This window comes from Mytilus trossulus, chromosome 10, assembly GCF_036588685.1.
Source record: "Mytilus trossulus isolate FHL-02 chromosome 10, PNRI_Mtr1.1.1.hap1, whole genome shotgun sequence".
NCBI lineage: Eukaryota > Metazoa > Mollusca > Bivalvia > Mytilida > Mytilidae > Mytilus > Mytilus trossulus.
The window spans coordinates 23,470,463-23,488,604 of NC_086382.1; the positions used below are offsets into that span (position 1 = coordinate 23,470,463).

At 35.0% G+C, this 18,142-nt stretch overlaps 1 protein-coding gene across 3 annotated transcripts in view; it reads right to left on the bottom strand.

The window, feature by feature from the left end:
- Window positions 1-15,925, bottom strand: part of LOC134687076 (uncharacterized) — a 124,197-nt gene extending 108,272 nt beyond the window's left edge. For all 3 annotated transcript variants that reach the window (XM_063547050.1, XM_063547049.1, XM_063547048.1), the window contains exons 1-2: window positions 15,819-15,925; window positions 3,040-3,112 (exon numbers count right to left, since the gene is read on the bottom strand). In XM_063547050.1, the coding sequence (XP_063403120.1) occupies window positions 3,040-3,097 (58 nt within the window). In that variant the 5' untranslated portion in view covers window positions 3,098-3,112; window positions 15,819-15,925. The remainder of the gene's footprint in view (window positions 1-3,039; window positions 3,113-15,818) is intronic.
- Between the last annotated feature and the right edge of the window lie 2,217 nt (window positions 15,926-18,142).

The window sequence follows — 18,142 nt, forward strand, 5'->3', positions numbered from 1 at the left end:
TACAAAATAATCCAAAGCAAAACTAAACTCAACTGTGGTTTCCGCAGGAGGCAATGCGATTTCCATATCTGTTCCCCATAATAATATAGATATCGATTGGCGACTCTCTGCCAAGAGTGGACGGGAGAAGCCAAGATACATCATCGTTTTCTTCCAAACCGAGAAAACTAACAATCAAGAAAAAAACGCAGCCGTGTTTGATCACTGTCGATCAAAAAATATCTATAATACCCTGACTGCTTAACATTATCCAGCCGTAAAATTTAACACCCTCTTCACCCAGTGTCAAGTATCTAGGGTGAACAAGGAAGTCGATTTTCATAAAAGGTTTTTCAACATGGATCATCTTGTTAGCAATAGTAACATCAATCCTTCTGACATGGTAGACATATACCCTTTGTTCATCGCCAGTGTGAGTCGTCAGTCTGAGAAGTTGAAAGAGTATATGGTTGACATTCATATTAGGGGGAAATTCGAACGTAATGATCCAGCAAACGCCAAAGCCTTTGCAGTGGTGATCTCAGATAGAGTCCTACAGTTCGAGTCTGATGGACAAAAGATGAACGTTGTGTTCTAAAGATAAATGGATCATAACTTGTTACAACGCATCGTTGAAAATACAACATCTAGAGAGTGTTTTTCTTTCATAGTGTCTGCTAATAAGAATAAAATCGATACCCGGTTCAATCCACCTATTCACTTAAAAAATGGGAAGAGTTATGAAATGGCGCTTGTCAACCTGGAGACTTACTACTCTTTCCCAAATATTCATACAGGAAACAATAACTTTTGTTATTTTAATGATAATGGTGCTACCTGGTTTAGTATTGAACTGAAGACTGGCTAGTACTCTATCGAAAACATCAACGACGTGTTACAAAGAAATCTACAACTCAACAAACACCTCACCAAAATCCACATCAGTGCTTACCATAGTACACTGAGGGCAACACTTACTTTAGCTAAAAACTATCAAGCCAATTGTAAAGTTGACAATAGCATCAATACAGTGCTGGGCTTTGAACGAAAAGATTTACACACACGATCGAGCTACAATCGGTTACACGGTTGACCATTGTCAACATCATCAGCATCAACAGCATTCTCGTCAATAGTGATATCATCCGTGGTAGCTATGTTAATCGATCACACCAACCCACCATTTCAGGCGCGGATCCAGAGGGGGGGGGGGGGGGTCCGGGGGTTGGAACCCCCCTTTTTTTTTGGACGATCAATCCATTTGAATGGGGGCATGTAGTTGGAACCCCCCTTTGTCCTGGGTTAGGAACCCCCCTTTTTTTTAAATGACTGGATCCGCCCCTGCATTTACAGTTTCTTTCCAAATGTATCCCCTGGTATGAAAATCATTCAAACTTCTCAAAATTTGGTCTATTTACCAGTCACAATGAAAACCATCAATCGTATGAGTATTACTTTGACATATCAAGATGGAAATTCCATCAATCTAAGAAGTGAACATTTAAGCATATGTTTTCATTTTCGTGAGATATAAACCACCTTAAAGCTAAAAAAAAAAAAAAGCTAATGACTTAATATGGAACACAACAAGAGATGTGATTGGTGTGTGTGTGTAAAATAAACTCTGATGTGGATGCAGTGTGGTGTCGACCTGTTGACAAACATTACAAATCTACGTTTTCTAAGTATTATTACATGTGTGTTAAGAGTAAAGCATTACCGTTAGACATGTTTTAACAAGTGAGTGACCCACATGAACCTGAACCTTGTTGTGCTAGTCATCGTTCGGTGTTACGGGTGCTTGGTGGACCCTTAGGGTATGATAAGTTTAAAAAACTGTTTAAAATTTGTAAGTAAAACGTATTACATGCAACGTGCTTTTTCAACACGATTAAAAATGCTGTAGTGAAAAAACATAAATCTAAGTAAAAAACGGTTTTGTCTTTTGGGAAATAAACCAGTTCCCTAAAAAAAGAAATCTTAGTTAGGTATAAATAAATGAACTATCTGATATGCATACGTATGGTTTAAATTTGAAACAAGGTCAAGCCCATACATTACAGACAGCAGTCAAGAATGGTTGTCCTGTTAGTATTCGTTTATCGCATGCTAATTTATCGGAGAACGATAAAATGTTGCTCACTCAGCGGCAAATACAAAAAAATCTACAAGCTGTTAAAAGTGGTAAAGTTGGTATGGTCTTGGAGTTGAGTGTAAAACAACTCAAACAAAACATGCAAAAGGAATGTGTTTTTTGGGGAATGTTAGCCAGATTAGCCATGCGAGCTCTTCCCATGTTAGCTATAACAGTATTCACTGAGTGGTTAAGGTAGTGCTGCCATGAGTAAAGCCATTGGTTCTTGTCTCTACCTTAAACGTGGAGGTAATATTTGCATTGGTAAAAAACAAGGTTATGGTCTATATCTTACCCCAGGTCAACTATCTAACACAGGTCTATGGTGATGGGTTGTATTTAAAACATGGTGGTAAATTTTACCAATGCAAATGATAAACAGGGTAGTGGTTTGCCTTTAGGTCCAAATAGCCCTTTAAGTCAAATTCCTCTTCTAGGTTGTTTTTTTTTTTTTTTGCTGTAATCAATTTGATTAAAAAAAAAATAAGAGAAAAAATACTACCGTCAGGTTTGCGTTATAACGCAAATATAGGAAGAAATATATAAAAAAAAAATGTGTGGCGCTACTACGCTACCGTACATTTCAGCATAAGTTACGATAAAAATTTAAAATTTGTTGTGGTAAGAACCCCTGACCTCGAACGATATTTCAAAAATTACTTTTAGACCGGAGATCGATCGGAAGCTAAAACCTAATAAAAGTTATTTTAAAGTTTAACTCAAACACGATTTTTTTTTCGAAATCTTACCAGAAACCTAATTTTTTTTTCGCCACAAGGCACAACCATATATTGGACAGGAACCCGTTTTAATCTAAATGATATCGCATGTGCTCGGATCCTTTAGGACAAAACATTGTGTACTTCAAACCCGTAGCAAGTCCGGGACTGGCGTGAGTGTTTATAGAACTTATATTGCAAACTTACCGACTGTCGATACGTGAAGTATGCACAGTGTCAGAATGGTAGCTATTAATCTTCTCATTGTCGTGCCATCTACCTGAAAAATAAAATAAAAACAACCTTTTAATATATATTGGGTATGCTGTAATATTGTGAAGTCTGGATATCAGGCGAGGATGATGGTGATATCTAAAATTTCGAATCCCTTTGAACGAAAGAAACAAATGTGTACACTATACGGCCGAGATGTCTAGAGCACTTGGTACAGTTCAGGGGTGTTAAGACTGATACGTCAGAGACCGAATCTCTCGAAGGGACGATATATATAAATGGATCTTCGATAGGAGTACGGGATAATATTCCATATAAGTGTTCTATATTTCTCCTCTGGAACGCGATAAAAAATTATAATATTATACTGGAGTTCCCTAAGTTTCAACATTTATCTCCATTCTGATATTCGTTTTTGTTTACATGGGTTATATGCTTATATACCCTGTCAAGTCAACCAACCAAATCTCACAAAAAGCCGGGAGACTTCACCCCAGTATAATATATGGTTGTATATATCTCTAGACAAGTTTAGAATTCGTCATGTCGGGACATCATTTGGTTCCTGTTGGATAGTGGTCTCATTTACAATTATACTACTCTTCATTTTCTGAGTAAAATTCATAAGAAGATTAGTATACCCTCCATTCACAAGATGATCTCCGTATCAAATATCGTCAATCTGGAGAGAAAAAAACTGCATGTTGGTTGATTGGTTGGGTGTTGTAAACAATGTTTGTGTTTCGTTTATTATTTTAGTATCAGGCCGTTTGATATTTTATTGTATTTGGGTTGGGTTTTTTTTGTCATGCCGGGATCTTTTCTAGCCTACTATACGGCACATTCTTGTCTATATAGCAAAAAAGAACGGGGGGAAAGGAGAAAATACCACCCCATCACAAAGAGCAGTCCAGACCTATTTGAGGTAAACAAAAAAACAATACCATGACAACAAAAAAAAACGAGAAGACTAACAACAGTCCACAAAAGACTCCATGGAAAACTCGTGATCGAGGAGCATCAACCCCATCACATTAACTTTCTTAAATGGATTCATTAATTGATTGAGAAATTGGTGTCTAAGCCACTATCAGCACTATTGTTTGTTTTTGTTTTTTTCGTGGCGGTCATTTTTTATTGATGGGGTAAGCCGGATTGCCCGAAGTGAACCACCGACCTTTGGTAGAAAATCTGACAATTCTAGTCAATAAAGATTGGAGTCGAGCGCACCTGCCACCTGCCACCTGCTCAGTGTTAATCAGGTTAATGGTAAATTAGTTCGACTATTTGGACCATTCGACCACTAAGGCCCTTTCTGAAATGGAGAGTAGTAACTTATAGAAATATAAAAAAAACAGAGATTATACATATGTTAGTGCTGAAATAAACTGGGTGATTAACACTTTTGTTCCCCTTCACAATTACGAAATCAGTAATTTTAAATTATCCATTATATAAATCTAGTTTTACAAACGAATCTACTACTTTTCATTCCAAGTTTAAACAAATGTCAAAACCTAGCTTTAAATTTTTGTCAGCAGTCTTCGACATTCAATGTCTGTACATAAGCGTTACAGACATTTTTATTCACAATAAGAATGTTTACTCTTTGTCTCGTCTGTGACGTAGAGCGAAACTAATTTCTATGGAACGCCACAGCTGTCTTAGGTAGTAAGTTCTAATATAACGTTATGTTGTTTTATTATTACTTGATGATATTTTGTCTTTATGTAATATGGTTTTGACTTTACACAATGAACAATTAAGTTTTGATATAACTCAATATCTAATAGTTCTTACTTAAGAGGGTGTCCATAGAAAAACCAGGCAGTGGATGGCACATGACATATTTTGTTTTCAAAATTTGTTCATCTATTTCATATCACATATTCATTCTTTCTCAAAGTTAAATTTTGTATTTTTATTAACTGCAACAAATAAAGAGAAAAAAATTACATAGAAAGCACTGAAAATTCATTGAAAAGGGGAGATAACTCTTCATTTTGTACAAAATTTTGTTGCGTTGTTAGTGAACTTTAAAATGATTTTCTGAGCCATCCAGTGTTGATTCAAAAATATCTTTGATATTTATATCTTTTGTATTGGAACCAAAATTTCAGTGGGAAAAAAATTATGTTGTGCCACCCATATCATAGGATTTGCCTGATATTTACTTTGACAGCCTCTTAATTATATTCCGATATAACATGATATGGTTTCGTATTGACTTGATATAATTTTGTCATTACGTAATATGGTTCTGTTATTACTCGATGTGGTTTCACAATTATTAATGTGGCTGTGTCATTAGACAATGTGGTTTTAACATTACTTGATGTCTATGTGGCTTAACATAATGTAATTGTTTTATTACACTAGAACACACCCGTGACTGAATTAAAGTATATAACTATGCGCAAGCCTTACTTTAGTTTTAGTATTGTCATCTGATAAAATCATGCCGATTATAAGATACACAGTTTTCTCTGCTTTCAAATCTTTCTGTTTGAACCCGTCGAACTGGAACTTATCAATTATTGATCATGATAATTACTAATTATTTGGAAAACAAAATGTCCTGGAATGGAGTATTTTTTAATCAACAGCATTGTCCTATATTAGTTATAAATTAAGTTGAATTCTTAGATTCGCTGTTTTACGTCACTCATGCCCGGTAACAATTTGAAAACTGTACCTATACGCCTTATTGTTAGTCCATATTTTTAGTATTCGTATTGTTATCTTGGAAAGTCTAACTGATTAAAATACTACAATAGGTAACAATTTGACAATTTAGTAGTGTCAACCCTGTGAATATGACCCGTGTATATAGCATATTAATCCTGCATACACTGTTTGGTGGTGCCCCTGTCAGATGCGGAACGTACAGATAAGGTAATAAGTAACAGGTGATTATACTATTGGTATCGGTGTCGGACTCGACCCGGAACTTCTTTAATAATTATTGGCAATATTAATTACGTGGAAAACAAAAGGTCCTGGAGTCGTGTAATTTTTAATCTACACCTTTGTACTATATAAGTTGTATATAAAGTTGAATTCTTTGATTCGTCGTTTTCACGTGATGACGGCTGACAAATTGGACCTCGTAATTTTAGTATTATAGATGATGTGGTTTTGTAATTTTGTAATGATGATTTGCCAATTCTTTATATGGCTTTACATTTCATAATGATGTTTCAAAATTTGACGATTTTACACTACATGATATGTTCGTTCCAGTAATTGATGTGGTTCTGTAATACGTTGATGTGGTTAGCACATTACTTGGTGAGGTAAAACCACGTGACCATTTGGGAAAAAACAAGTTCTATTTATAAAACCGATGTCCATGTATTATGTGCCTCGGATGAGAGTGGTCATCCATCAAGTTGGAGTTCAAATTAAAGTTCCGGTTTCTGTTCGAGTTACACTTCGAGTTAGTGTTCGATTTCGCGTTAGAATTCAAGCCATAATTAGAATTAAATTTCGAGTTAGCATTGAGTTTCGAGTTGAACTTCCAGTTTGAATCATATGTAGAGGTAGATTTCGAGTTTCAAGTCGACTTCAACTTTAAATTTGAGTAACTTTTGAGGCAGAATTTGAGTTAGATTGCGAATTTGAGTCTCATTTAGATTAAGATTTCAAGTTATCTAAATTAATATGAGTTCGTATTTAAATTTTCTATCGCGAATCAAGGACTTTGGATCGGGCTTCCGAAATGAGGGCCAAGGGGTATACGTACAAAAGATAAACAATGTTATAGTATACAAAACACAATATAGAAATCTATACTATTAAACGAGAAGACCTCATTTTGTGTGTCGCTTCTCCTTTTTCCACACTAAATTAATCAACACGCCTCTGTGTCCTATAGGTACAGTGCATAGTCGCATTTGTCATCCAAATGATTATTCAGATTGAGTTTTTTTAGGAGAAAAACGAGAAAAAAGGCATCCGGATATTGTCCCGTCATTGGACGAAATTTTAAGTCAGATTAGACTTCCGGTTTGCGTTTTTCTGTTTACTTTGAACATACATATACTATGAATAAAGTATATTTTCAGAATTTTATCTGCTATCATTTTCAAGTTTACTATCTGCGGCGGTCACAGAGTTTATTAAATAGAGAGGGTCTGTATACTATATCAATGACCACCATGGATCGATTAGTAAACTTAGAATTGAAAGTAAATACACTTTATATATATATATATATAATAACTGAGACTACTATAACACTGTGTGCTACTATAACACTGTGTTATAGTAGTCTCAGATAGTAATGAATGTTCATAATATACAGATAAGTGCTAAAATTATTCATGTGAACTTTTGATACCTTTTCTGAAATTCTCCAGTCATTAAATCTTTTACAAAATTCATTGATTACAAAAAAAAGAAGATGTGGTATGATTGCCATGTTGACACAACTCTCCACAAGAGACCAAAATGACACAGAAATTAACAACTATAGGTCCCCGTACGGCCTTCAACAAAGAGCAAAGTCCATACCGCATACTCAGCTTCAAAAGGCCCCGAAATGACAATGTAAAAACAATGCAAACGACAAAACTAGCGGCCTTATTTGTGTACAAAAAAATGAACGAAAAACAAATATGTAACACATAAACAAACGACAACCACTGAATTACAGGCTCTTTACTTAAATGTTCACAACATACTAAATGTATGTTCATATTGAAATTGATAGAAAACCAAAAATTGGGAACTTTGAAAATAAAGGTGGAGGGATAAAAAAAAAAACATTTTCCTGTCCCGAATAACCTATGACTTGTGATACTTTTGCTGAAATTCTCCAGTCATTCAGTATTTTACAAAATTCTTCCAACAAAACTTTACATACTTTAAACTACGCTCTGAATGCCCGCGAATTCGCGGGTGTGTTCTAGTCTAAATAAAGTTAAGAGATGTGGTGTGATTGCCAGAGTTTAAATCCAGTGCATGTAAGCAATTATAGGCAACCGTACGGCCTTCAACAAATCGTATAGTCGGCTATAAAAGGCCACCACGTGGAAATGTGAAACAATTCAAACGAGAAATGTAACAGCCTAATTTATAACAAAACGATTTACGAAAAACAAATATGAAACACATGAACCAACAAAACCATTGAACTACAGGCTCCTGACTTGGGAAAGGCATATACAGAATTATAAACTGGTGCGCACGAGTTTGAAAGTCGAGTGCACCAATTTAAAAGTCGTGCACGCCATTTGGAAAGTCACGCCCACCAGTTTGAAAGTCATGCGCACAAGTTTGAAAGTCATGCGCACAAATTTGCAAGTCATGCCCACAAGTTTGAAAGTCGTGTGCAACAGTTTGAAAGTCGAGTGCAACAGTTTGAAAGTCAGGCGCACCTGTTTCAAAGTCATGCGTACCAGTTCTTGAAGGTCGTGAACACCATTTTTGAAAGTCTTGAGCACGAGTTTGAAAGTCATGCGCGCTAGTTTGAAAGTCATGCGCACAAATTTGAAAGTCATGCGCACGAGTTTTCAAACTGGAGCGTGTCAGATTAAATCTCCGGCAAACGAACATAATTATATTTACATGACACTAAAGGGGCTCCGTAATTACGCTTTACTGTACTGGCTGTATTTTCAAAATCTTTTTTATTGGCGCCTCTGTTTGATTTAATTGTAAGTGTGTTTGAACGTTACATTAAATTGTGTTGTATGTCTGTGATGTATGCTGCTGGATTCCAGATATGGCCACGGTAACCAATAATTTGTGTTGCTTCCCTAATTTGGCAATATTCCGGAACATTAAACAACTGTCATACAAGTGGGCGTATTAGCTAGCAAGAAAACCAGATTTAAACCACCACTTTTTTTTAGGAAACAGTTGCTTTTATGCCTTTTTTTTTAAACAATGTTTTTTCCTCCAATTTTTACAAAAATCAACAAGGATCTTCGTTTTATAGATATGACTATGCATAAACATTAATGGAAATTAGATGAGACATTCTTAACTTTTCAAACGACACAAAACTTATATGCAGAACGGACAGACGGACTTGTATTGTAAGAAAAATAGTCTGTGTAGTATCATCAAATAATCAGATTCAATGGCATTGAACCGGAATAAAGTCATGTAAATCCAATCTTTTGATATACCGATTACAAATATAAATTATCACTTGTTTACAAAAAGATTTGATCGTTTTCGTGGATTTTTTGGAATAACGTACGCAGCAACAGATCTTTCACGATCCTTTTCACGATCATCAAAATGCTGTACCCGATCTTTCACTATCCGAAATATCATTTTTTTACAAAAATTACCTTTTTTGCAAAGTTTCTGAATAAACTAAATCAAAATAACGGTTAAAACTATTTTGAACAGTAATATTGAATGATATTTCTATGAGAAAGGTAGTTTATGTATAGAAAGTTGTGTTCATACAATCTTGTCTTGTCAGACAAATATGTTTAGGTGAATCATTTTCTTTCTGTAACAGAGGATATCGCTTAGTTTTGATTAGACGAAGGGTTTATTTTTAGTAATCAGAGTACAGATAGAGTGCAGGAAATAACTAAGTAGTTATTACAGCACATTTCTGTCAGTATGTAGCTAATGGTAATATCTTTGGTTAGCTTGCTTGTTAGCTGAACCGTGAAGTTAGATAAGGTAAACCTCCCTCCTTTAGTAGTAGACTAGCCCAACAGATAAAAAATCTATCTCTCTGTAGGACTAAGCTACTTTAAAAGGAGGGAATTTTACCTTGCCTAACAATGACTTCACGGTTCAGCTAACAAGCAAGCTAACCAAAGATATTACCATTAGCTACATACTGACTGAAATGTGCTGTAATAGTACTTATACATTAGATTTATATAGTTACAATATTTGGATGACAATAAAAACACAGTAAATTTTTAAAAAAATACCATATTATTTTGTTTAAAACTGGGTACATACTCTCTCCTACCCCACAGGTGACTGGGGAATAGAAATATGGTCACTTCAGGTCTTCTTCCAACCGACAATAAAACTATTGCCGGAGTGGGGTGTCTGTTTGGCTATGCGGGATGTATAAGTACGCAGCCACATCCGGTCGTTATGGGGACGTTAAATCCGATGCCTCGAGTGCCACGATCTCTGCACATTATGTACCACTGTAACAACTCTTTGAGTGGTCCGTAGAGATTCTATTGCAAGGCAAAATGTCTGTCCATATTTAATATACCCCCAGTTTCCAGTGGCAGTCTAAATTTCCCAGAACTGCTTCCTGTGTGGCCTCTATTGCAGGTCTTACCTATTGTACTTATTGTTAATTTATTCTCGTACTGAAAATGAATGATTTATTTGCCACTGGACGTTAAGCAACCAACAATAAATCAATCATTATCTCTCATTTATAAATTATACAACACTTCCGTTTGTACCTAGCCATGGTGTAAAAAAGGTATTGCCGAAGGGGATTTTTGACAACTCTGAAAGTTGGAGGGGATAGGAATGACAGACCTTTATTTTTTTTAAATCCATGATTTATCCCACCTGTTTTGTTTTTTTTATTCAAGCAAGCCTTAGGTACCCAGCTTCCATTTGCACCTAGTGTGGAAAAATAGTTGCTGTATGGAATATTCTAATATGACGTTCTTCTTAAGCTTTGGGTACAAAGCCATGTTCTAATTGGCCTGGGCCTGGGCATGGGCTGTACGTGATTGACGTCACAATTGAAATTGCAACGTCAGATGAATTTTGAACAACGCCAGAGATCAAAAAGGACATTTTTGTTGGTGTTGCTCTATAGGAAATTAAATAAAAACATTCTAAAAGAAAGTTTAAATGTTTCTGTTCTTTTTTTATTGATAAACTGCTGATTTTCTATAACGTTTTTGGTTCATGAAATCAAAATGGCGACATTCCGAGCGTCTACTATAGGTCCGCTTCGAAGTTAAAAAGTTCAAATATTCGTATTAGAATCGAAATAATTCTATCCTGCCATGCTCTTAATTTGACACACTCTGACAGTCTTCACAACAAATGTTTTAATCCACAGGCCCAAAGCTCAATTTAAATAAAAGTTTAGTTTGATTCTGTTGGCCTGTAGAGAAGATTTTATTAGGCCCGAAAGCAATTTTACAAGCCTGGGCTGATGGGCCTGTGGTAAAGCGTGAAGACTGGACTCTGAGAGTTAGGATGGGGTAGTGGATAGGAATGTCAGACTAAAACTTTGAACCTATTTTATAGAAATTCCCTCATAATAATACTCCTGGGTTTTTTGGGTTTTTTTTTTGTCGTTTGTTCGTTTCAAAATCATACACCAAATGCAGTTGGATTACTGCTTACAAAAAATGAGAACCTAACTCTCTCTACACGAGGTATCGGATGTAACGCTCATATTCTGACCAAGGATTTGTACAGCCCGCACAGCCAAACGAACCCCCAATTGGCAAAGGTTTTACTGTCGGTTGGAAGAAGACCCAATTAACCATATTTCTATTTTCCGGTCACCTTTTAGGGTAGCTATGAACTTTTTGTTTTTTGTTTCCAGTTTTTGGAGAAAAAAATAATTTGTTTTTGACCCTGAGGGGAAAAAAAATGTTTGTTTGACCTTCAGCTGCCACTATATGTAATGCTAAAATTGAAAGAAAAAAATTCTTTTCGACTTGTCTCCAAAAAAATAAATTGTTTTTCGCCGTAGCCGAAAAAAAAGGTTGTCCGGGGGGGGGAATCCATAACCCCCCCCCCCCCCAGAAAATGAAATGGTTGCTGCCTTACGTATAGTTACTAGTAACTTCATTCATATATGTAGGACTTTGAAGTGCGATGGGGAGGCTAAAACGCGATGATCACGCTTAAGTGTGATGGCCTACGCTAAAGTGCGATGGTTTATGCTATTCAATGGAACACACTAAAGTCCGATGCCGCGATAAGCAAAAGAGCGTTTTTCTGCGAAATTGCGTTTGTTCGCGAAAGTATGATTTTTTTAATATAAAACAAAACAGAAAAATCAGCAGAAAGTCCACAAAATGAAACAAATTAAAAATTGCATACTCCATAAAAGTACAATCTAATTAAAATATGGATCTCTGATTACGTTAATATACTACATATGAGTAGTATAACGTAATTAGAGATCAATATTTTAATTAGGTTGTTTTAACTTATAAAAATATATATATAATTAACTGACCTTCATATCCTGTTCTGATATGTTTTTTCATCCAGAAAATGTCTGTGCAATGCATTTTTTATTGCTATTTTTTGTGCTTTTGTCCATCCATAGGCTATCATTAATTTGTCTTATGAATCTCCAGTATAAATAAATTTTCTAAGACGTAGTTATAATTTCAAACGCAATACATGATAAAGAAGAACTTTGTTTGTGTTTCACTTTGCCAATACTATGCACATGACCCTGACACATATTTTGTTAGCGTTATATGACGTTATGTAGAAAAAGAAAACAATGTCACCGTCAATTTGTGTAGGGGATCAAAAAGGGTTTTAATTACTTTAAAATGGAGGTATGGAATTGTGAAAAACAACAATTTTTAATCACATTGTCAATTTCATTCATATCTATAATAAAATCAGTATTTAAGAGCACTTTGGGACAGGTACAATGAAAATAAGTTTTACTTTTATACTGTTTAAAGTAGAAACGCCGCCAAAACCAGGTACAAATTGACATGACTGGTGGTCACTAAAATTGATGTATAACAGTAAAAAATGATGGCTTCAAAATTGTGTAGAAATATGAAATAGGAAACCCGGTTTCATTTAAGATTACTACCGTTTTTTCCGTATTTGGATACGCAAACGTCAAGTTATGAAAAATCTATGTTTTTGGCGAACAAAAAAGATGGCTGATTTTGTTTTGAACGGAAAGGATAAAGAAATAGCAATAACAATCTATTTTTGATAATGTTTGTATGTAGTATTGAAACTATATTGGTCGAAAAAACCTAAAAATTTGAAAATTCAATTATAATAAAAGCATGACAAGTTGAAAAATACTTTAAACGTTAATCTTCTGGCCGATTGATTTGAATATAAGAGGAGAACAACGACACAACATTAAAATGTAACATACACAGAAACGGACTAAGCATTAGACAAAATCCGATGAGAATAACAAATATAACATCAAAACCAAATACATGAATTTGGGATAAAAGCCGTTTGTACAAACAAAAATTGACATGCCGGTATAAAACGAGAACGTTTGTGCAGATAAAGGTTTTTTACTAGACAAGAAAAGTGAAACAAAAAATCCCAATCCGGAACATTTTTGGTCGGTGATGGTAGACTTTGAATGCGGAGGAGTTATTTTCAAAACAAAATCATCCACAGTAACAGAAATGGAAACATTCGATTCCGCTGTGTCGGCAGAGACATACTTGTTTCTGTCAGGATACTGGAAAAAATACTTCTCATATTCATAGAAACTGACGATAGTAAGGGGAAGGTGTGTACCGTAAAAGAGAGCGAAAACGGCAAAATACACCAAGTGTCAAAGAATTTAATTCGTCCAAATCTAATTTAGAAACTCCTATGTTTTTAATCCGATGTCATTTACTTGCATGAAATAAAAGTTACTTTTTAACTTTCTAATTGAATTATTTTATAAAACAATAGTTCCTGTATCAGTAAAAGAACCTAAGTAAACCTAAGTAAGTAATTGTTTACAATATGCTTCTTCATGTCTGTGAAAAATATGGATACTCGTCAACAAGACAGTTACCTAACGACCAGAGGTGTTGTATCATAATATGATATGATTACCAATGAGACAAGTCTCTATCCAAGACTAAATGTCATTAATGTAATTAACTATAGGTAACCGTATGGCTAACCCCGCAGATAGTAAGTATTCTATAACGACCAAAGGATATCAAAACGACCAATGTGAAACAATTCAAACGAGAAAAATAACGGACTGATTTATAAACAAAACAATAAGCTAAAAACAAATAAGAAGTCTACGATACAACAGTACTATCCACCAAAGACCAAATGTCGTTTATGTATGCACCTAATAACATTTTGACCTCCAACGTGGAGCCTTGGCTTCCGTCGCATAACAAGCTATATTGGACAACGAAATGACCAGTGTTAAACAATTCAAAAGAGAAGACAACGGCATGATTTATAAACAATACAATAGACCAAAAACTAATATGAACACAGCAAAAAAATAAAAACCATTGCCTGATCCTTATTCCCGTTACACCATCGCTCTTTCGCGTGTTAAACCATCGCACTTTAGCGTGTTAAATCATCGCACTTTAGCATTATCAAACCATCGTACTTTAGCGTGTTAAATCATCGCACGTTAGCGTTTCATATGATCGCGCTTAAAAAAAAACAAAAAAAACATCGCACTTTAGCGTCTGACACCATCGCATTTTAGCGTAGACCATCGCACTTTAGAGTACCATCGCACTTTAGAGTCCTACATATATACATGTAAGGTAACGTAACGCTGTGAAATAAACACCTATCGGCACCCAAAGAGTTCATAAAAGTTTCAAAACACGATAACACGACATAATATAGTGGCTATTTCGTGGCGGTCAGTTTTTATTGGTGTAGCCTGTAGGGAGCGGATTGCCCGGCGAAAACCACCGACATTAGGTAGGAAAACTGACAATGATAGTCAATTAATATTGGAGTCAACCGCCACGTGCGGGATCTGAACTTACAACCTCGATTTTGATAGGCAAGTGAAACAGTAGTTGTACTACTTAGATCACTCAGAGACGAAAATCAACCATTCATCATTTAAAACGTTTTAATCAATCGCATACCTTTATTTAAAATCATCAAGCATCATTTGGTTCTGACAATGCTGGAGATTAAAATTCAATAAACAAATTATACATCTAAAATTCCTGTAAAAGAGAGGCGAAAGATACCAGCTGAGGGACATTCAAACTCATAAGTCGAAAATAAACTGACAACGCCATGGCTATAAAAGAAAAAGACCAAACGACAAACAATAGTACACAAAACACAACATAGAAAATTAAAGACTGATGTTTGATAGATAAATGAAAATAAAACGATAAATTGACAAAAAGTGGCATATATCATATATATCTGTCGTGACCGGGGACCGAGTCGTGTTACGAAAGACGATGATAATGTATCCTCGTCTCATGGGTTTTCGTACTATTGAGAATGCATTGTGACGTCACAATTTCCATTTAAAAAGCATGCATACTGATAGTACGAATGCATATGACGCACGAAAACATATGATCTGACGATATATTGTATCACTTTACAGTATTTGAGAAAATAAAGTGAGATAATACAATGATTTTTTCAAAATAATCCAAAGAAATTATTATAGGCTTATTATTGATTTCCAATACAGTGTGAAGAAACAAGATTGTATACCTTTGTTTTTAAAAATACTTCACACGAATGGGATAAGTGTTGGCTACCCCCTAGTCCAAATAATTATGACGTCTGGCAAGGCTATTTTATTTCTTTTCTGTGACGGCGTCTTAGAAAAGGACTAGCAACCCCCACCCCCCACCCCCACCCCATAATTATCAGTTCTCTATTTTTTAGCACCCTCTTTGATTTTCTAATATTTCATTTTGTCCCCCATTATTTTCTTTTTTTGTAATGATATTCTGGATGGAAGTTATGAAATTGCTACCCGCAGGCTAGATCGTGTTGTTCTGACATATTTTTTTTTTTGTATGGCCACTAAAAACCAGCAGCAGAAAAGAATTAAAAAAAATCTTAAAACTGAGATGACTTACCAACTTTATGGAATGATCTAACAACTATCTTTTCTTTTAGTCCACCTTTTTGTTCTAATGTATAACTCTGACGCTAGATGTGTATGTCAAAATCGGTGTTTCCCCTATTTCCATGACGTCATACATAACATGGTAAAACAGGGAATGACTCCTTGCGCGTAGCTACGTTTACGTCAAAACACAGTGCGTCAAAACGCCCGGGCGTACACTTGAATTTTGATAAAAAGATATTATAATCTAAATAGAATAAAAAAGAAAGGAAAAAAACACATCAGCCATGCAATTGTTTCTTCAATGGCTTGTAGTTTCGACTGAAAGTAAAGAACTTTCCCTGTTTCAACCAAATATTATATAATATCTATCATATAGAGTGGGGTGCTCTTTTTCGCCGAAGACACAAATTCGCCGTTTTAGGATTTTGAGGTGTAAAAACTTCAAAGGATGGCTGAAATGGCAGAAATGTACTGGTAAATTATATTTTTATAACAAATATGATATTTTTTTGGAACTGAAACAAAATTGCGTCTCCTACCGAAAATGACCGAAAGACGGACAATTATTTTCGGACAATTTCCTGAATAAAAAATATGATTTCAAAGAAGTATTTCTTAGTAAATATTTGACTGAATGCCCTTATTTTTAATTCTTTACACCTTTGAAAAGTCTGCTATTCATCTATAATGCAATTGATTTTATAAAAATTATTGAAAGCTGCGGTTATTTGGTTTTAAATAGATGTGTAAAAATGGCGAATATGTGTCCCCCATTGACAAAAAATCCGGAAATTTCAAGCACCCTTTAATCTAACTTTTCAGATGATTTTTTTCAAACAAACACGTTTTCAAGCTTAAGAATATTTTGCATTTGAAGTTATCTTCATAATATAGAAATATCAGTATACTTCCAAAACATTTAGACCTGACCATAAACTGTAGAAAACATGGAAAGATGTGGCGAAAATGGGCACCCCTCTCTAAGTCTGAAATATGTGAATTTCACCAACCATTTGATATTCTGGGAGGGGGGTCTATGGATTTTTTTGAATGAAAAGTTTGTTTCCAGTTATTGGAGAAAAAAATAATTTGTTTTTGACCCTGAGAAAAACAAATTGTTTGTTTCACCCTCAGCTGCTACTATATGTAATGTTAACATTGAAAGAAAAAATTGTTTTCGACTTGTCGCCAAAAAAATAGATTGTTCTTCGCCGCAGGCGGAAAAATAAAGTTTGTCCAGAACAAAAATACATAGCCCCCCCCCCTCCCCCACGAAAATCGAATGGTTGCTGCCTCCACTTTGCTTTTCTTTAAAGCAACTTATCATCTCCTGAAATTCGATATGTGGTTTGCCTTATTTTTCGAGCCTGTGAAAAACGTGTCGCAAAAGCGAGACATAGCTATTCTAAACGTCGGCCACGTCAATCATAATTTAAGGTTTAGTAAGGGGTAAACACATATCAATAACTTTGTCAGCCCTTCGTGAAATTTTATGGTAGTTGGACCGAAACTGTTTGTGATCAAATGAATACCCAGAGGATTATGATGAAATGATGTCTATTTACTATCCTGTATTTGACCGATAATATGAATTTCTTAGCAAAATTTTGAAATTTTTTGTTCTTTCATTTTTCAGTATTATATTCACTATATTCACAGACAGACTTTTATTCCGCAATTAACAGACCGTCCGGAATTTAAGTTCACATGATAAATTTATAAACCTTCATATGTTGTCATATAACTTGACCAGTTCAAGAAAATATAGGACTTATTAAGCTTTGGCGGAAAGCAATCCCAGGCGTGAACCAGGGTTTCGCAGAACACTTTACGAATTCTAATAGTGCGCCTTAACATCTCTGAAAATTAAGTATACATTTCCATGTTCATTAAATAACAAGTTTGTACATGGAAAGGTGTTTTTGTCGATTAATTGTTTTACGCCATGGTAACTTAAAGTGTTTAATTTGATAATGAACATATTTTAAAGTAACTGCTTTGGACATTTTCTCTAAAACCAATGACCTTTAGATTCCAAATTAACACAATCATGACAATGAATGAATTAAACATCAAAAAGTTTCAGATTCTTAAAAGCAATGGTATCTTATATTCGATATCTCGCCCCTCCCTTCGAACTTCTATCAGCAGGTGCTATGAAATAAACCCGCTTGGAACCCTGAAAATCCCTCGACGAGGTTCGGGCGTTCACGTAAAAATGACCTAGATACGCCACTGGACACGTATATAAAAAAAATGACAGAATTTTCTTATACTTTGTGAAGTTAAACTTTGTAGCATGGTTATTGAAAAAATGAAATAAAATGTGGG